The sequence below is a fragment of the Phoca vitulina genome, unplaced genomic scaffold, assembly GCF_004348235.1.
Source record: "Phoca vitulina isolate PV1807 unplaced genomic scaffold, GSC_HSeal_1.0 scaffold33, whole genome shotgun sequence".
Lineage (NCBI taxonomy): Eukaryota > Metazoa > Chordata > Mammalia > Carnivora > Phocidae > Phoca > Phoca vitulina.
This window is the reverse complement of record NW_022589736.1, coordinates 1,887,795-1,908,115: the sequence shown is the minus strand read 5'-3', so window position 1 is coordinate 1,908,115 and position 20,321 is coordinate 1,887,795. Positions and strand designations below refer to the sequence as shown.

The window sequence follows — 20,321 nt, the reverse complement described above, 5'->3', positions numbered from 1 at the left end:
GACAAGCACTCAGCATTGCCCAGGAGTTGAGCTAGAACTACAGCTGGGGGTGGGGGTGGAAAGGCCACTCCTAACAGCATGTAGCCATGATGGCAACAGTGGGAGGGTGGAAGGGAGAGCATGTGGCAGGCAGACCTGGCCACAGGGACTTGCAGCAAGTCTCCAGAAAACGGGGTGGTAACAAAACCGTGTTTTTCAACCCCTAGGGCACCAGCACCCAGGAGACAGCAGTTCATCAACTGTGATGTTACCGTGACTGATGTGGACTGACAAGAAATGCTATCTATATTAATTCCAAAGCACATTCTTTGCCACATTTAGTCTGTAGTGACTACCCTGTTCGAAAGTAGTATTAAGTTGGATACAAATCATTTTTCACATTTATGTTTCAAGTTACTGGAAATAAATCCAAAAGCCAAAAAAGCAAATGTCTAAGATCCACATCTATACAATTTAATAAAAGTTAATTTAGAAGCAGTTCAGACAAAAGCCACCCAAATAGATTCAGAACTAGAAGTATGAATTAAAACAACAAAATGCTTCTTCACTATTCTAGAATTCTGCATACTAAAGAGATAAGCAAGTTTTAGAAATGGAAACGGATAGCTAGATGTGATGGGAGAAATTGAGAATAAGCAAAATGTTACTGATCATGTAAGAAAAAAAGGTCTTTAAAATATATTTCCTTGTAGGTCCAACCAAAGAATTTTCACCAGATAGTCCTGAGTGAAAACAGAGAATGGCAGATATGCAGGTAACACAGCCCCATTCAGGTGCACGGTGACCTTAACCTGAGTGCGTGCGCGCGCGCGCGTCCACGTTTGCACACAGCTCTGAGGAAGCATGAGGATAAGAGACGGTATAAGGTAGGGGGTTAACAGGGGAGGGAGGAGCAAATGTTAGATGGAAAAAGGCAGCATGTTCAGTGTGCGCGCACACGAGGAAGGAGAACCCAGTACCGTGAAAGACTCCCCTACGGGCCCCCAGCACCCCAGACCTGATTTCTCCCCCTCCACATGCTAGTCCCCTGGGGACGACTGTGCCAAGTGGGTCACAGCCAGGAGTGCCGGCTGCTCCTTGTGGGGAGGGTGCCTTGGGTAACCCCCAGGCCCCAGCCCCTCCCTGACTGCTCCTTTTCTCCAGCAGCAGGAAGTCTCCCTGCACTGGTGTTCCCAGTGAGCAGAGGAGGGAACTGTGGTATGCAGACAGAGACAGCAGGGCAAAGAGAGGACGGCGCAGGGTGGGGGTGGGGAGAAGGAGGCAAGAATACTCCCTGCAGATCAGGACCGACCCCAAGACCCTAGTTGAGAAAGCACCAGAAATTTCAGACACGACAGGCTGATGGCTGTCAGGCTCTGGGCCCCCCTCTCAGGCTGTCACAGCCAACCAGGACTGCTCACACTGAACGTGTGGCAGAAGCCATTCAAGATTGTTTTTCTCACTTTGGAAATAAGATCTCTGCTAGTGGAGATGGTTTACAGCCCATGCATGTCACACGGCAGCTCTGGAAATCACTGGATACAGGCTTCTCTGTCCTTCCTAAGGACGTGAGCAGACAAGAGACCAAATCCCAACAGTGCCGAGGGGCCCCTCTCATTCCCAGGCAGGAGGGAGGAATGGTGCCAGGTGAGACCTGCGGGGGGTCGTGCTAGGAGAGTGGCTGCTCAAGCCTGAGCACCCAGGAAACAGCAGGGAAAGACTCCCCTGAAAGGGTGCACAGCCGAGCGAGCTCCCGAGACAGGGCAGGCCAGGCTGCCTCTGATTATGGGAGTAATTTGATTAAAAGAAACTGCTTTCTTGGACATGGGGGCTGGGAGGGGAATTAGATGAACCATAAATTAAAGCAGAGGATATGAGAACCAGGCAAAGTGCAGGGCTGGGGCCACAAGGGTCTGGAAACGGTTTGGTGGGACCTGCTGCAGCCGAGTCCGCCTGGACTCCGTGGCTGCCTAATCGCTTCCTGTAGGCAGACTCTGCTCCAGCACTAATAGGTTTTAATAAAAACTTCCAATTGGACCAGTAAACCCCTCATTAAGCTGTTTTTAAAGCATGAATTTAAGAGCAGCAAGGGTAAGGGGTCACAGGCAGCATTTAATTCACAACGGCTGGCGGGAGGTGCTGCTGGGACAGACCCCGGGGTTCAAGAGTCCAGGCCCCATTAACATCGATGCCAGCACTGGACCCGCCTGAAAATGAGACTTAATAAGGCAGCAGCAAGAGCATCCCTCTGGACAAGAGGAGAGTGCCGAACACCCAAAGGGGCTGCTTCTCCCCTGTGTCTCCCAAGTACAGGCACAGCCGGCTTCTATGAGGCCCTGCAGCAAAGCATCTGCCCTCCATGCCCTGCACAGCAGGTGTGCGCCCCACCTGCACCCCTGCTCCCTGCCAGACACTGACTGTGCAGGACCAGCACCTGCCCGCCTATCCCCGCACCTCACCCACAGAGCTGCTGCTGCTAGCCAGCCCTCTAAGCCTCCTGGAGATCTCGGTCAGCCCCCAGTCTCCTCCAGGGTCCTGCTCCCTGACTCAGCGGTTCGCAGCCGGGCCTACTGACACCTGCCGGCCCGAGGACTAGCTGACACTCAGCATTGAGCACAGCAGGGTCAATCAATAGTTCCCGGAGCTTCTTACTGAAACCAGGGGTCCCTAAAGCCTCCAATTCTCTGCCAGATGGGCCCGCAGTGAAAACAGAATGCTCTTTTCCCACAAAGGAATGTCCCCAGGCATGGAGTCCCCCCGGAATCCTTCCATCAGACCCCTCACGCCCCAGGGACCAGGAAGGGGTGCCCAGGCTCCCTGTCTAACCAAGGAGGATCCGTGCTTCATTGCTTCCCGCGTTCAAGCACCCTCTGAGATTTCAATCTGTCATCCTGTGTTTGAAAAAAAGCAAAGCATACGTGGCCCTGAAGCTCCCTCCAGCCCGCCGGTGCAAACCAAACATCTGAGGCACATGCAAGGGGCAGGGCTTATATTGGTGTTTACCTCAGTTCCCCGCCCTCAGCTGGGCTGCCGGACCTCAGAAGGGGCCAGATTTCCATGACCCCTCAACAAAGGACCTTCTGAACCATGATAGCACCAAAAAACAAACAAACCCCACGCAGAAGCAAGAGTGATGAAAACCTATGGGAATACCATCCCATGAAGGAAAATTTGAGTGTAAACCAAACGCACTCATGTAGCACATTGCGCCCTTCTGAACAGCAAAGTTCCAGAAGCTCCTGACAGAAGATCAGTGTCGGGGGAGGTGGAGACCCGGGACCTGCCTGGGAGACCACATGGAGGCCAACACCTGCACACACTGAGGTCCCTCGAGCTAAATCATAATTGAAGTTACGTGATACTTTGCAGGACTGGAAACACTCCAGAAGCCTCAGGGGCCTTGAAGCACAGGAGGGGCCTCAGCAAAGCACCCATCCTCCTCGTATGTGGAAGGGGGCACAAGGACCTCTGCGATGGCTCAGCTCCTGGCCGCAGGGACCGTCCCCCCCGCGGCCGCCAGCCAGCCTCGCCTGGAGCTCTCGGCCACACCAGGCCAGCGGGCGGCCTGCCTCTGCAGAAACATCTGGGATTAAGTTGCAGGACTGAGACCCAAGAAAGGACTGTGGGGCTCTCTGTGGGTCCCAACCTCACTGAACACAGGTGGCCGTCAGCACTCAGGCAATGTTGGGAGGCCATGGGCTAAGAGCAGCCCCTTCCGGGCAAAAAGGACTAGAAGCAGCAGCTGGGCGGGGCCTGTTGGTTCCTCCGCTGCTTTCAAGGACAGAGTGAAGTCGGAGCAAGTCCCCGATCCTGAGCTCATGAGTATCAAAAAGCACACCTTCTGCAGGGGAGCAGGAAACGGTCAGCACTCAGCAGGGACTTGAATTAATTACATTTAGACCCATCTTTGAAGTAGAAGTTACCAAACCAGTGGCCTTCAAAGTGCAGCCACACTGAACGCTTCAGCAGAGATACCACCCGCAAGGCAACTTCGTAATGCGCCCTGTGCTTGTCCCGCATCCCAGAGCAAACAGCCCCATTCACGTGGCCGTCATCTTACCCGGCAGTCCCACCCGGCGGCAAAAGGGCACTTGAGACCCCAGGGCGCAGGTGCCACTCACACTGTAGAGGGGACCCCTTATGACAGCAGGAAATGTTCCAGAAACCCAGATACCCTGAGAAACGCATGGTCATTCTGAACAAAGGGAAGGTGCCTGGAGAGGGGGCTTGGCGGTACAGCCCTCTTCCCAAACTGAGAGGAGTTATACTTCACCCACCATGTCCTTCGAGGGTCTGAGAAGGCAGCTGCTTGAGTCCCCAGAAGAAAACAGACATGCCCCCTGGAGTCCTAGCCATGAGTCCACAGAAGTTTCCACAGCAGCAGAAGGGGGCTGTGACGCGTGGGCCCAGCAGGGCTACTGAGCGCCTGCCATGGCACAGGTGTGGCTATGGGGCCACACGTGGGCTCACCTGGCTCTCATGAACCCACCCCCGCCGTGGCTGCTGACCCCCGTGTGGAGGGAGCTGCGCCAGCGGCCCGCTAGCTGGGGTCCACCTGCTCCGAGAACGTGCTCCCGGGGCAGCTGGGCGCTCAGCAGGCAATCCACAGAGCGGCTCATCTTCACCAAAGTCCATTGTGCAAAACACAGACACAATAAATAGAATTAAAACGAGCACAGAAGAGCATGTACACTCAGGCCCAGACGACTTGCTCGTGGAAAGAAACGAGTTCTTAAGCAGCACAAGCGAGGCCGAGGGGAAACTGCCCGCAGGTCTCAGTCCTTCTCGTTTGGTGGTTTGGGGGTCTGGCACGCGGGCCACACCTCAGCAGCCGGCTGCTTGTCCTCTGACATTAGTGAGGGCGAAGGCCTCCGGAGCTGCGTGGCGGTCTGAAGGAGGCGAGCCAGCGGCAGCTGTAAGCTCCAGATTCGGGATGGTCGGCGGTCCGAGTGGCCGCACTGAGCAGCCCCACATGACGCTGTCTTCCTCAAGGCCTCCTTCATGGAACACATGTCAGCAGGTCAGCCGCTTGCTAGCAAGTGCCCACAGGCATCACGGGCTCCCAGCGACATAGCTGTGGCTCGTGAGCACCAGGTTAATACCCACGACGCACAGATGGGGGGCAGATTTGTTTGAACTCAGAGCAAAATGGTGGCTGTTTGCTGGGTCTCCCGACAGCAACTCTCCCGCCATGGATGCTGCCCTGGCCTCACAGCCACCCACAAGGCCCATGTGCCACCAACCTCGGGGACCCGAGGGGCTGGGGCTCTGGACTCAGCCTCGCATTTCCCACGGGAGGCTTCACGCAGCCACTTCCCCACCAGGGTTTCCTAAATGCCAGAGCTGCAGCAGAAGCGGCCAGACGGCTCTCCGCTTGCGACTGGCCTGGGAGCCTCTGCGGCCACTGATCTCCTGCAGCCCTGTCGCCTCGGCTCAGACAGCCCTGCGAACCCCTGCCCCAAAGGTGTCTCCTGAGTTAGGTCTCCCTGCTGCGTCTGCCACCACATCTGTCCCCTCACAGACACAGGCCAGCGGCTGATCTGGTGCTAATTTATGCTAACTGCCCCGGATGCAGTGCATCAAAGCACAGGGGTCTCTGCCACCCAGAAAGGGAGTGAGGGTGTGACGGTTTCTCGGTCCTAACAACTGGAAAAACACAATAGATTTTAGCAAGAGAGGGAGAAGGCAGGTTTCTTGGAGGAGGATCTTGAGGTCACACGAACCCTAATCAGAGGGGTGGCATGCTCTTGCTGACCACGAACCTCACTCCAGAACTCACAGCTGGTCCTTTCCTTGTCGCAGCCACACAGAGCTGACTGCTTAGACGCGCTACTGCCCTGGCAAGCGGGACGAGAGAACAGATCCTGAGATCACTGAATTGCTTGCTTCTGGCTTCAGACAAAAGCACAAACCCGAGCTGGAAGACCACGCATGGGCACGGCTGACCAGGAAGGCGCCGGCCTCTCGGGACACCGAGGGTGGCCCTGCTGCGAGGCGGCTGCGTCCAGCCGGCTAAGAAGTTGGTGAGGGACATGGGCCCACGACAAATGAATAGCTTCACTTGCAATTTCAAATTTAGCTTGCTTTCTCACTACATTTTCAGGTAACCAGGAATCAGGGAAAAGTCTGTATTTACCCTCCTCTTAATAAACTGCGATAATCTTCCTTTCGTTGAGTTGATGCAACCTCTGACATCGGGCCCCTCTTGCCTGAAGACCCCGTCAGCACTCTGGGAAGACCACCGAGGAGAGCCTGGCGTGCCTTCTCGGGGAAGGCATTGTGCTGGCTGACCGAGGAGTCTTCCCTCCGCTCTGGTGCCGAGGGGCTGCCGGCTGCAGGGAAGATTTTCTCATCCTGCTGGTTTTCACCCCTTTGACATATACAGGAGGGTGTGGGATGGGCTCTAAAATTCCTCGATCTGTGGCATGTAACTTTCATTCATTTTTAGAAAGTTCTTGGCTTTTATTCCTTTAAACGTTCTTCTGCCTGTCATCTGTCTCTCCTCCAGTCTCCAATGCTCCCCTCTTTCCTTCCCTGACTCCATGGCACGGCGGGCACCTCCAGGCTGAGTCTGTTTGCCCGGCTGCAGGCCCAGCAAGGATGCCCTGTTCACAGCGCCTCCTTCTGGCCCATCTTTCTAGCTTCTCTGTGGGCTGGGACCCCTGACAGACCCCTTCCTGTATTTCAGAGCCCTTACCTGATGGTTCCAACATCGGGGTCACCCCCATTGACTGCTGCACCTCTTGACAATCCACTGTCAGCAGGTACATTTTTTTTCTTGGGTATATGTCTAGAAATTTTTATGTCAAACATTGTGTACAAAAACAGTAGTTCATGAAGGGACATAACCACCCAGAAACGAGCAATTGCAGTGAGGCTGCAGTCAGGTGGGATGGGGTGCTGGGAATGGGGCCATAACGGCCAAAACAGACTGTGCTTGGGTTTGTGGCTGCCATCAGTGCCCTCCGTGACCGTGACCACAGGCTGCTGCTGCCTCCAGCATGGGGCCTGGGAGCAGGCTCTCTCACCGTCACACCCCTGCCTGCCCACCTGCCTGCCTTCCTGCCCTCCTGCCTGTGGGCCACCGCGTCAGCACAGGGTGGGAGAGCCCCTGGCCCAGCTTCACCCGCAGCCTTGGGGTGGCCCTTCCTAGCACTCCTGCCGACCCCCTTCTCCCCACTCGGCAACACCCCAAGCTGTGTGGACACACAATCGGGGGCCCCTGTCTGGCACACAGCCTCTGCTTCTTCCTGAGTGGCTCCCGGCTTCTGCTCCTTGTATGAGCAGGGAGCGGGGTCTGTGGGCAGTCACTCCCCTCCTGCCCGTGCCCCCAGGGAGACCCTCCTGGCCTCCTGCCCTGCCCCAGGACTTCTCACACAGGGAGACCAGCAGACCAGAGGCGGAGCTGCCGCATCTGGGACAGTTGTTGGGGGGCCTCTCCTTGCCCTCTTGCCCCCAGGGCTTGGCCCAAGGTGAAAGGTGAAACCAGTCACGGCCCCACCCTCCTGAGCCAGTGCTGGGCATTCTGACCCTGCGGCTGCTCCACAGACTCGCCAGTGGTCCTGACATCACCCTGCCCCTGCTCTCTGTCGGATGGGAGAGCAACCCCACATGACGGGATCCCTTCTCAGTGTCAGCCTTGCTGATGGCCAGGACGTGGCCGCTGGGCCTTGTGGTGTCCCCCGTGCACGTGACAGGACATGTTACCGGTTACCTGGGTGAGCTGCTCGTTACCACCTCCTGAGCCAGGGGCCAGGCAGCGCCGCTCAGGCCATCCTCGCCTGTCCCCCTTCTCTGTCCTGCTGCTTTACCCCTGGGGGTCGGTGCTCCTACCCCCACCAGGAACTGCCGGTCCCCTCTAATTCCTCCACTCTCTCCCGTCACGGGCTCTCAGCTCAGAGTGTCTTCCTGACGCAAGCCTCTGGACACGTCCCGGTGGTGCTGGGTCCTCAGCTCTGTCTGCCGGCAGACATTCTTCTAGTGATTGCTCGAGGGACTACAGTGCACGTGCTCAGCCTTCCGTAACTCTCCTTCACATTGTGCAGCCTCGCAGGAAGCCTGGGTGGCCTCGGTTTCAGCTCAGGCCCCAGCTCAGGGTCGTGGGATCAAGCCCTGTGTCAGGCTCTGCGCTCAGTCCCAAGTCTGCTAAGTGTCTCTCTCCCTCTGCCCCTCCCTGCCTGCATGCGCAATCTCTCAAATAATAAATAAATCTTTTAAAAAAAAGGCAGGGGGAGCCTGGGTGGCACAGTTGGTTGACCATCTGACTCTTGATCTTGGCTCAAGTTGTGATCTCAGGGTCCTGGGGTTGAGCCCTGTATCAGGCTCCGTGCTAGAGGGGAGTCTGCTTCAGGATTCCCTCTCTCCCACTGCCCCTCCCCGCCCTGCACTCGTGCACACACACTCTCTCTCTCATATAAATAAATAATATATTTTTAAAAAGTTGTGCAGCTTCACGTAAGGCATGGAAACCCGCAACCATGTGGGCCCACCCGCCGCGCTCCCTCAGCCTGTCAGGTGTGTCTGATCTGGGAGCACCATGAATCTCAGAGGGCAAACAACCTATTTTGCTTTAAACGATCAGGTGTGCTGTCAAGAAAGTAAAGAGGAGGAATGGAGGCTTCACGCTGACCCGCAGATTCCCGCTCTCCGAGCTCGGCACTCCTGCCGGAAGCCCGGCTTTCCCTCCCATCCCTCCCGCGTGGCCTGGAGCCCGGCACTGGTGCCCCAAGTGTGCCTCTGGACACTGAGTTCTCTCACTCCCCTGGGATCTGAAGCCTCCATCCCCACACAGGGTCCAGGTTCCCATGTCAGCACTGAGGTGCACGGGCCCACTGCTCCTGAGCACTCAGGGCCATGTCCCTGTTTTCTCCTACTGCTTTCAAAATGCTCCCTTTCCCCTGGGTTTTCAGCAGCATGTGGACGACCTGGGAGGCACAGCCTCTTCCCGTTCATGCTGTGCGAGGTTCACTGGGCTATCTGGGTCTGACATCTGTGTCTTGTACCACATCTGGAAACTTCAGGCACCTGTCCCCTCTCCCCAGGGCTCCATACACATGCCACCAACCTCTGAGCTCTCCCCACGGGCGCCTGAACTCTGCGTGGCCTGGGTGGCCTCCAAGACCCCCTCCATCCCCCACTGTCACCCCCACCCTGCTGGCCAGCCCATCCAGGGAGTCTTTCATTTCAAATACTGTATTTTCCACTTGGTTCTTTTCTCATCTTATCAGTTTCTCTCCTGAGAGCTCTTGTTTTCATTCATTAGGGCCTCATGCCCAGTCACGCAAGCTGTGCTAGACCCTGGGGACTCCTCATGTGGTTGGGGAGTCTGCCTGGGTACTAGGGGTGTTGGGTTGTGGGGCATGTCGGTTGTCATGACACCAGGAGCAAGCAGTTGTCTCTGTGGTATCAGCACGTAGGTGGTTTGACCCAAAGGGAAGCTGTGCCGTGCCCAGCCCTGTCCACTTGGGGGCTGTCCTCTGCTCACCCCCGCCACAGCCTCGTGCCCACTGCCCACTCGTTTCTGAATAAACCCTACTCCACATGGTCATTCTGGGTGCACCATTCCCCACAGAGCATGGGCTGGGGGAAGCTGAAGTCCTCCCCTTACCAAACCAACCAGGAACCTGACCGCCTCTGGGCTGTCCGCCAGTGTTAGCCCCGGGCGAGCCCCTCCACAGCGTGTGGAACTTGGCACGGCCTAGAGTGGGGAGGAGCTGGCCTGCAGGATGGCCTGCCTTTCACCCAAGCCACAGAACTGGTCCATGACAACACTGTGTGGTCACTGCTGTGGGACTATTCATCGCAGCTGTGTGGAGACTACCATCTACACAAAAACACCTAAACATCACCAGTCTCCTTGTCTGCACTGGTCCACCACTCTGGGCAAGGAAGCCAGCGTGGGCCACAATTCCAGGTTAAATAACAGACATTAGACAACACGGTCACACCTGCTAAGCTGATGACAGTGGCTCAGGCAAGGAGAAAAGCAGAAAAAGCGCATGAATACATACCCCACATACAATGCTAAACTCCCACGGAGTATGTTTCTGATTTTCACTTACCAAATGAATACCTAAAAAACAAAAGGAGAAAAATGTATTAAAATTTTGCCTTGCTGGGGTGCCTGGGTGGCTCAGTTGGTTACGTGTCTGCCTTCAGCTCAGGTCATGATCCCAGGGTCCTGGGATCGAGCCCCATGTCGGGCTCCCTGCTCAGTGGTGAGTCTGCTTCTCCCTCTGCCTCTGCCTCTCCCCCTGATCGTGCTTGCTGTCTCTCTCTCTGTCAAATAAATAAATAAAATCTTAAAAAAATTTTTTTTGCCTTGCTTTGTCAAAAAGTTTTCAAGATTAAAGTATCATGCTATCCAACTAGGTAAAGCCCAACTCAGTGACTCCAGGACACTGTGGGTCAGGTCACAGACCCCATGGACATTAAATGCGGTGGGAGAAGGCGGGGCGGGGGAGACCTGCCCTCAGGTGCTCTGTGCGGGGCCCAACCACTGCCCAGGCCCCATCCTACACAGGGGTCTAAGGCCATGCCCACAACAGGCCAATCAAGAAATCTTTTAGGAGGGGCGCCTGGGTGGCTCAGTCGTTAAGCGTCTGCCTTCGGCTCAGGTCATGATCCCAGGGTTCTGGGATCGAGCCCCACATCGGGCTCTCTGCTCAGCGGGGAGCCTGCTTCTCCCTCTCCCACTCCCCCTGCTTGTGTTCCCTCTCTCGCTGTGTTTCTCTCTGTCAAATAAATAAATAAATAAAATCTTTAAAAAAAAAAAAAGAAATCTTTTAGGAAAAAGCAAACATAACAGTGGATATTTGGTGGTAAATCATTCCTGCAAGTAATCGAACACCATGAAAATGTCCTACCCTAGAATTTGAAAGTTTCAAGGATGCCCAGTACCCCGAGCACAGATTATCACAAAGGGGACCCTAAATGGAAGGCGTTTGGTCTCCACAGCAGGGGGAGGAAGGGCTGTCTTCACCATGGAGTGCGATGGGAGCAAGGGGTCCTCAGCAGCACACAGGCGCCTGGTGCGCAAGGCCACTGCTCCCACAGAACCGAAACGGCCCCACTCTGTTCCCTGAACCTCGTGGAACCGCAGCAGGAGTTATTTCTATGCATCAATTCCACCGTCAGTTGATACTCAGTGACACAACATCTGGGCTCTGGGCAAGGTTCAAGGCAGAGCCCTGGGTGGCAGGGCTGCGGGCTGGGGCTGGGTGGTGGCGCGGGGCCTCATGGAGCACTGTTGAGTTTAAGACAAAATGAGGTTTTCACAGTCAGAGGGAGCAGCCATGCAGCGCATCCCGTGGCACTGACCCCGACCCCTGCGCCCCCCACGGCCCTCTGGCATCTGCTCTTCGCGCTCTTTGAAGTGCAGGCTCTGTCCTCTCTCTCAGAGGGACGTGGCAAAGGCGGCTTCCTCCACAGGAAGGGACCCCCTGAGCCTCCCCGACCTTGGTCCAAGTTTCTGGAGATAATCCTTTCTTCTTTTGGGGGGCCAGGAAGGTGGGGAAGAGAAAAGACGGTCACACAGCCGTCCTTGCTAGCAACAAAGGAGCCCTTTAGGAGCACTGCCAAAGTAAAGCACAGATAAAAGGATCAGAAAGCCAACGTTTTGGAAAACTGATGCTAAGTGGGGCAGTTGGAGCAAAGTCACAGTTAGAGGTTCCAGTGTTCAACCAGGTTCCCCCGCTGGAGACGTTCGGAGCTGGTGCAGCAAGACTCTTCTGTAAACTCACTCAAAATTCCTGCGGCTGTGGCTACTGATCTCTGCCTCTCTCTTCCAATGTCACGGGTCCCCAGGGCAGTTAAGGCCCTAGACCAAGACAGACACCCGAAGCCCCACAGTGACACGATCAGTGACTGAATGGATAAACACACAGGGCCAGGGGACCCGACTCCCCTGCAGAAGAGTCCCAGTCCCCAGCTCCCCACCCCAACGCGTGGCAGCCGGGACCTGGGCCGGGAGAGGAGGGGCAGCTGCAGCCAGATGAGTCACGTCGATGGAACCGACCCCGACATGCCGCACCACGTGGAGGAGGGCGCGTGGTCTCCGTGGCCTTCTCCCCAAACCCACAACCCAGTCCAGTCATGAGAAGAGCATCAACCAAGGCCCAGTGGAGGGACATTCCACAGCATCCCTGACCAGTCCTCAAAGCTGGGGAGTCAGAGACACTGTCCCAGCCCAGAGGAGCCCCAGGGGACGTGACGCCCAAATGTCCTGTGGCTCCTGGAGGGGATCCAGGGACAGAAGAGGTCAGTGTTAGCTCTTGAAGGCTGACAATACACGAAGCTGGGTGGGGGTACACAGGAATTCTCTGTACTGTCTCTGCAATAATTCTGTAAGCCTACAACTATTCCAAAAATGAATTTTATTCAATTAAAAGGAAAAGGGGAAGCGGCTACACAGCAACAAAATCTGTACCTGTGGAGAGAAGTGCCTCCAACCCTGCTGGGTCCTCACCAGCAGCGTTTGGCGCCCGTGCAGGCCGGGCCACCGGAGGGACTTGCTAGCCCCAGCAGGACTGCACAGCTTCCTTCCACTGAACGAAACCTCTGGGCTCTGGGCAACGTGAACAGCAGACAAACTCAAGTTCTCAGCAAGAACAGCACGTGCGCACGGTGTGCTCAGACGTGCCTACCACGGCCCACTGCGTCTGAGGACCAGGACGCATCAGCTGGGCAGTGGGGGGCTGCCTGCCAGCCGTGTGCCCTGGCCGCCTCATCCCAGGCCCCTTCTTGCTCCATGCAGTCCCAAGGTGCCTCCTCCCCGTCTCCACCCGACAGATGATGCTGTGCCCCTTCCAACAAGGCTTCCCTTGTTAATTAAGCAAGTGGAACCACCTGCAGTCATCTCTCCGCCCCCTCACTACACAGCCTCAGGGATGGGACACCCTTGTGCCGCTCCTGTCCCCCCGGAGCACCAGGAAATGAAAACCTGTTCTAACTACACTTGACAGCTGATGATGCAAAGGGGGCAACTGCGAAGTGGGAACCCCCAAGGCCCCTCAGCAGCCCCGCATGGGCTTGCCCTGCATCGGCGCCCTGACTGCTGGCTTGCAGCTGCCTCCAGGAAGAAGCCCTGAAGGGACGTGGAGCGTCCGGTGCCAAGCCTCGTTCATATTTCCTGTCCACTCAGCTTTCGTGCATGAGCAAGGCCTGCCTGGCATCTGCTGCGTCCCTCCCTCTACTCAGCCAAGACAGGGCAAAGCCTGAGCCTAAGATGATGCCACAAAGGAAATGACCCTGCTCCTGCCTCACCCTCCTGCACACCAGCACAGCCCCAAGGCAGTCCCAGGCCTTGCGCCCCTGCCCCTAGCTACTTCCTGCAGCACCCGGGATGCTCTCCTGGGGCCACTCTCCTGGGGACGCTCTCCTGGGGCGTGGGGTTCCTGTTCCCTAACAGGGGCCACAAGTCCCGGCCTCCAGGGCCTGAGAGACCGCTATCATGCCTGCCCTGGTCTTCAACACGAGGCTGGCAAGGAGGGCGGTGGCCAGAGCACATGGAGAAATCATGATTCATCACCTTAGATTTGCCCAGCATATGAAAACAGTATGTCTTAATTGCCCATAACTGGAACGGCAGAAACCCAAAATGAAGTTGGCACGTGCCCTTGACAAAACACAATGCCGTGTGGGAAGCAGAGCTGAAAGCTGTCAGGAACATGGGGCCACACCGAGTGCTGACAGCAGAGGAAGGTTCTGGAAACACTTTGTGGGTAAAATCAGGAGGATGTGAAGTCTGGTGAAACATGGGGGAAGCGGGGAGAGTCGGCGTCCCAGGTTCCCCTGGGTCCCACTGATGACTGTGGAACTGCGGCACAGGGGTTCGTGGGGCAGAAGGGGGTGGCCTCGGGGTGGCTGAGCATGCAGCGTGGCAGCGCTCCCTCACAGCCCACGGCTGCCCTGTGCCCAGCCACAGGCCACACTGCTGCCGGCCCTGCAGCTCTGGGACAGGGCCCACCAGGGTGCAGCTGCCTGGGGCATGGCCCCCAGCTCGCCCCCGGCCTCAGTGCCTCATTCCTACCTGCGTGCCCCCAGGCTCCCTCCGGCTGTGCCTCCTGCAGCCACAACAAGGACTTCATAAAATCAGCACAAACCCCCCCTCCCCGATTCCGAGGGCTTGGGTCATCACTCTACAGAGCGCTCACTGCCTGGAGGGGAGCCACTTTCCTACGGCCACCATGAAGTGGATTCGTGAGCTCTCGCCTGCCATGCAGTGTCAGGAATGAGTCAGGAGAGCGGGCGAAGGGTGGTCATGGTTCCGGAAGGTGCAGGGTGCAGTGTAAGGCTACCTGGCTCTGCCCCACGACATCTGCCTTGGAGACTCACGGTGCCACTGAGCGTGAGGTTCACCTGCCTCCCTTGGCAGCAACGCAGGCTTCCCACGTGCCCTGGAGCATGCGTGTGAGATGCCGGGACTGGGTCAGGGGCACCAGTCTGAGCCTGGAGGAAGCTGAGCGGACGCCCACCAGAGGGACAGGACAGACAGAGGGCCTAGTGAAGCAACAGCCACCGCGCACACATGGCAAAGGCGGGCGGACGCAGGGCCGGCAGCGCGGGACCCCAAAGCAAGGCTGCAGTGCCTCGGAGAAGCGCCGTGTGTGCCTGCCCAGTGCATCCTTGCCCCATGGGGACTTCCTGTCCCTGCCACGGGACGCCACCTGGACAGCACCTGAAAGACATTCTGTCAACAGTGTCCATTATCTGAGCGTCTCGCCCCAAACAAATATTCTTTTCTCTCAACTTTAAATAAATGGGACATGCAAGGAACAGTCTGTGTCTAACTCTCATTTTGGGGTGCCAGGAAAAAGAAAGCCTGTTGTCCACATGAGGGGTCCTCACTTGGTAAGTTTTCAATGTCACTCTGACCCCAAAACTCTCGTCCGTCAGGGAAACCTGCATCAAGGGCGGGGCTGGAAAGACCATGGAGGCAGCGGGCGCCGGAGCCTCCCCCCACCACGGCCCACATCTGCGCCAAACCAGCAGCGAGCAGCTCGGCTGTGATGCAGACGTCTGCCTCATGAGCGCGGTAAAGAAACCGCTGGTCTCCAATGACAGGTTTTGTTTTCTTTTTCATTTTTCACCTAGACCATCTCATGCATCATTTCTGAGATGTACTTTTATTTTATTTTGCTTTAGTGAGCTTAAATTAATTTGAATCACATTTTTCTTTTTTACATATCCAAGGGAAGGGGAGCAGAATATCTCTTCCAGTGAAAACAATACAAGACTATTTTTGGCCACCTGTTCCCAAACGCGTTTTCAGAAATTTAAACATGGGGTTAATCTTTCTTGACCATACTCTACACATGACTAGGAAATACTTTTTACAGTAAACTTAAAATCAGAATGATTTCTCTGGTTGCTAGACACGGGAAGGCGTGACCCAAGCCACATGCCACACATGAGGTGCGCCACCCCACCCGTCCATGGAGTCGGGTGCGCTCGCTGTGTGTGCCTAGAACTCTCCCTCCTCCGGCATGGATTAAAATCACACACCTCAAAAAGCAGCAGCTTCTTAAGACATCACAGAAAAACCCAGCCAGAGTCCTTCTGTGTTGGTATACACCTACTGACGGAGAGACTGGAGGCAGAAGGGACTGCACCTCGGGCGTCTGACCCCTGGGAATTCTACTAGGGAAGGAGCAGATGGGGGTGAAGGAGGCGTCACACCTCACAGCTGCTTTGCAGCTGCTTGACGAGCAGGAGGCACATGGGACAGTCACCCGGACCCCCCCCAAGGCGCCCCAGCCCCTATTTCCACCCCCACGGTCAACAGTTAACAAGACAGAAGGCCCCCGGGAGTGGACGGAGCACAGGGGTTTTCAGGGTGACAGAGATGCCCAGACTTCCTTGCCGCAGACTGGATCTGCAGGATGGGCCTCCTGCATGCATGCCTAGTGTCCTCCACACCTGTTCTACCCAGTGCAGCACTGACCGGCACTTCCCACAGCCAGGAAGAGGACCAGGCAAGAGTCCAGCCCAGACTCCTCTCCAAGTGGCGCACACCTGCACACAGGGACCAGGGTGCAACTGCACTCGGGGGAGCTGAGGGGGGCTGTCAGACAGCCTCCAGCCCGTGGCCACAGCCCTGAGGGACCATTCAAAATAGACCTGCAAGATGGGACTGAAGGTCAGCTCCATGTACCCAGGCGGGGACGGTCTGGGTTAGAGCCCACATTCTGGGGAGACTGCATGAGCCTCTCCAACCCGGACCAGCGCTGGAAGGACTATCAGGACACCGGACTTACATTTTTCGCCCAGAGGACAGATGACCCGTTGGTCGGTGCTTAACCTTCTCCATGTCTGCACAGATGCAGACGCCCACATCTACTTCCTACACGTCTGCACAGACACCAATCCCTGTCCCAGAGCTTCTCTCAAAACTTTGCCTTTTCTTACAGAGTCCCCCGTGCTTCCTCTGGAGCCCAGAACTGGAAAGAAAAGTGGCATCCCTCTGCTCAAACACACCACAGCAGCCCATGGCCACTGGACTTTTATCGGGCCCCCTTGGACGGCGGGCTGCCCTGGCACACCCCCCTCGGTTCCCGCAGGACTTCTCCAGCCTCACCGGCTCCGTGGAGCTCCACCACCACCTCTGGCTACTCGTCACGGGAGCTCACCCGCCCCCGGAACAGGGCCAGCCTGATCTGTGACTCCTGGCACTAGCTGGTAATGGTTCCTCCTGAACAAGGGAGGAGCTGGAGCAGGGAGGAGCAGAAGAAACAAGCCTCCAAATCAAGCCCCCACCACCAGAGCACTCCCAGAAGCCCACGGAGGGACCCCACGTCCACCTCACAGGTTCCCGGCCCTAGGAGGCTGACTACAGGCTCTCGGGGGTGGCCAAGAATCGTGATTCTTCCCAAAGGACAAAGTCCCTTGGATTTTGGTCGACTGGCAACTAGCAGACTCTACTACTGCCTAATTGAAATGGCGATGTTCTTCTGAACTAACGTAAGAAGCAAGCTTGCTCCATCTCCCCAGATGCCTGGAGGCTATGGCTTGTTCTGCGGCCTGTGACGTGCCCAGGCCACGGAATCACAGCACGCCTGGACTCCAGGACTCCACTTCTTCCTGCTTACCAGATCTGTCCCACGTTGACCAGGGACATGTAGAGAACCCAGAGAGTGGCCATGAGCACTATATTGGCACAGCCGGTGACCAGGACGAAAGAAGAGACGCCCAGCCCGAGAAGTGCAAGGGCGTCCAGGTTGGAGTCCATGTGTGACCAGTCCAGCAGCCAGAGCACGGTGGGTGCGTAGCTCACGGCATCCCAGCTGACCGGGCCCCGGAAATACTGCTGTACACTCTTCAGGTACGTGCGGCAGGGCAGCAGGCCCCGGTCTCCAATCAGCTGCTTGTTCTGATGGAAAGCCACCAGGAATGCCACAACTGGAAGAAAAAGACCAAAGGACCATGAGCAGGAGCACAGCCGTCTGTGGACACCTGCAGGAGGGGGCTTGGCTGGGCAAGAAGATGAGGGGGCATCTGAGCCATGGTTTGGAATCAAAGCAGGGACACGAGAGGTCCAATTTCCAAAATCTCGGGGGAAATACTGGAAGACCCAATCTGGAGAAGCTAGGCTGTGTGTGCACACGTATACAAACCTACATGGGTTGTGTCTACTCACATGTGTTGTGTATGTGTAAGTGAGACAGATGCTGGTGTCACACGTACGTGCAGTTACAGGTGAACAGCCAGGTAAGGACCCCCGACTGCACTCAGCCTTTGTCATGATAACACACGTCTGGACGGCCCATGAGGCTGGTCCGCGGTGCCCCTCCCAGATGGGCTGCAGCTCACGTGCAAGTCACGACCACCTGCACTCAAACCATTGGTTTCCTTCAAGTCCCACCCCTGCAAGAGCAAGCTGGCATTCTCTAGACTTGAGAGTTTGCACAGAAGTGTGTGCACGGGGATGCTACAGGAGAGGGGAGAGGGCACAGTATTCCCATCTGCGAACGTGAAGAGCAGGGAACTCAAGGCCCACCAAGGGGAAAGAGCCAGGCAAAAGGCCGTCTCAGGGGCCAGGGACGCCTGCCCGGACGCCCTGCGGGAGCACGCGCACTGGCAGACCCAGCTGCACACCCGCAGTCAGCTGCATCATGGGGCAGGGATGGGGCGGAGGTAGAGGAGGGAGCATGGCGGTGGTTCAGTTTCTAGTTCCACATACACTGGTTTAGGCTCCTGGTGTAATGTTCAATGTTGGAAATGTGTACGACCCCTTATCTAAAGCAAAACCGGCCAGAATCAGCTAAAGTATATGAAGGAAAGTATATGAGAAAACAGCACCAAGGCCGGAGGGAGACGTTGGAACACACTCTTAGAAGGACCGGACGCCACACAGGAAGTGGGGTACTATTACACAGAGGGAGGCGCACATTAATTTGAACTGTTTATTGCAAGTCCTATGGGAGAGCAAATAAAAATTTAAACAATTCTAAGTAATTAATAGAGATACAAAAATGGAATTATAGAAGATGCTAAACTAACCAAAGAGAAGGCAGGAAAAGAGAAAAAAAAGAACAGAAAGAACAAATAGAAAACAACTAGCAATACGATAGATTTTAATCTGTTGCTTTAAATGAGATTGTTCTAAACCCACCAGTAAAGACAGAAATTGTCAGACTGGATAAAAAAGCAGGACTCAGGGGCGCCTGGGTGGCTCAGTCGATTTAGCGTCTGCCTTTGGCTCAGGTCATGATCCCAGGGTTCTGGGATGGAGTCCCAGTCGGGCTCCCTGCTCAGCCGATAGTCTGCTTCTCCCTCTCCCTCTCCCTCTGCCCCTGCTCATGCTCTCTCTCTCTCTCTCTCTCGCTCACTCTCTCTCAAATTAAAAAAAAAAAAAGGACTCAAATCTATGCTGTCTACAAGAAACACATTTAAAATATAAACACATAAGTAAATTAAAAGCATGGAAAAAGATATATCATACAAATGTTAATCAAAGAAAGCTGATGGCTATATGAATATCAGACAAAGGAGACATAAAAACAAGACCAGTATGAGGGATAAAAAAGGATATTGCATAATGATAAGGAATTAACAAACAGACATAATAATATTAAATGCTCATGAATCTAGCAACAAAACTTATGTATATTTAAATCACCTCACCTAATACATATATGTATATATCCTATATGTATGTTAATTGACTTGACCTAACACTTCTAGATTGCCATCTAGCATAAAAGAGCAAGATACAACAATGTGACATCCTTAGAACACTCTACCCAACAGCAAAATAGATACAATTTTCAATTATATGTGGGACATTCGCTAGGACGCTCCACGCTGTGAGCCATACAGCAAATATCAACATATAGAAAAGAACTGGAATCTAAAAAAAAGTGTGCCCCGAACAAAGAGAATTAACCTCGCAATCAGTCACAGGACGTTATCTGGAAACACCCAAATCTTTGGAGATTACACCACACACTCCTAAATAAACCATAGGTTTTTTTGTTTTTTTTTTTAAAGCACAACAAGGGGCGCCTGGGTGGTTCAGTCAGTTAAGCGTCTACCTTCAGCTCAGGTCATGATCTCCAGGTCCTGGGATTGAGTCCCGTGTAGTGTCGGGCTCCCTGCTCAGCGGGGAGTCTGCTTCTCCCTCTGCCCCTCCCCCCACTTGTGCACACTCTCTCCCTCTCTCAAATAAATAAAATCTTTTTTTTTTTAAAGATTTTATTGGGCGCCTGGGTGGCTCAGTTGGTTGGGCGACTGCCTTCGGCTCAGGTCATGATCCTGGAGTCCCTGGATCGAGTCCCGCATCGGGCTCCCTGCTCGGCGAGGAGCCTGCTTCTCCCTCTAACCCTCCCCCCTCTCATGTACTCTCTCTCTCTCTCATTCTCGCTCTCTCAAATAAATAAATAAAAATCTTAAAAAAAAAAAAAAAAGATTTTATTTATTTATTTGACAGAGAGAGACAAAGCGAGAGAAGGAACACAAGTAGGGGGAGTGGGAGAGGGAGAAGCAGGCTACCCGCCGAGCAGGGAGCCCGATGCGGGGCTCGATCCCAGGACCCTGGAAGCATGACTTGAGCCAAAGGCAGACGCTTAACGACGAGCCACCCAGGCGCCCCTCAAATAAATAAAATCTTAAAAAAAAATAAAGCACAAGCAAAATATAAGATTTTTTTAAATGAATGAAAATTGAAAACACAATATATCAAAAATTGCAGGATGCTGTTGAAGCAGCACTTAAAGGGAAAGTTACAGTAAAGTGCTCATGTTAGAAAGATAGAAAGGGCTCAAGTCTAAATTTCTGCTTTAAGAAATCAGAAAAAAATAGCAATGATACACAAAATAAGGAGGAGGAAAGAAACCTTTAAAAAC

General features: G+C 54.9%; 1 protein-coding gene across 5 annotated transcripts in view; it reads right to left on the bottom strand.

Moving 5' to 3' along the window:
• LMF1 (lipase maturation factor 1) overlaps positions 1–20,321 on the bottom strand; it is a 100,164-nt gene that overhangs the window by 68,138 nt on the left and 11,705 nt on the right. For 4 of the 5 annotated variants that reach the window (XM_032425525.1, XM_032425526.1, XM_032425527.1 and 1 more), the window contains exons 2-3: positions 17,067–17,376; positions 10,041–10,051 (exon numbers count right to left, since the gene is read on the bottom strand). In XM_032425525.1, coding sequence (XP_032281416.1) covers positions 10,041–10,051; positions 17,067–17,376 — 321 coding nt within the window. Of the gene's footprint in view, positions 1–9,989; positions 10,052–17,066; positions 17,377–20,321 lie in introns of those variants that run through there. The other variant, XM_032425529.1, reaches the window with a different exon arrangement.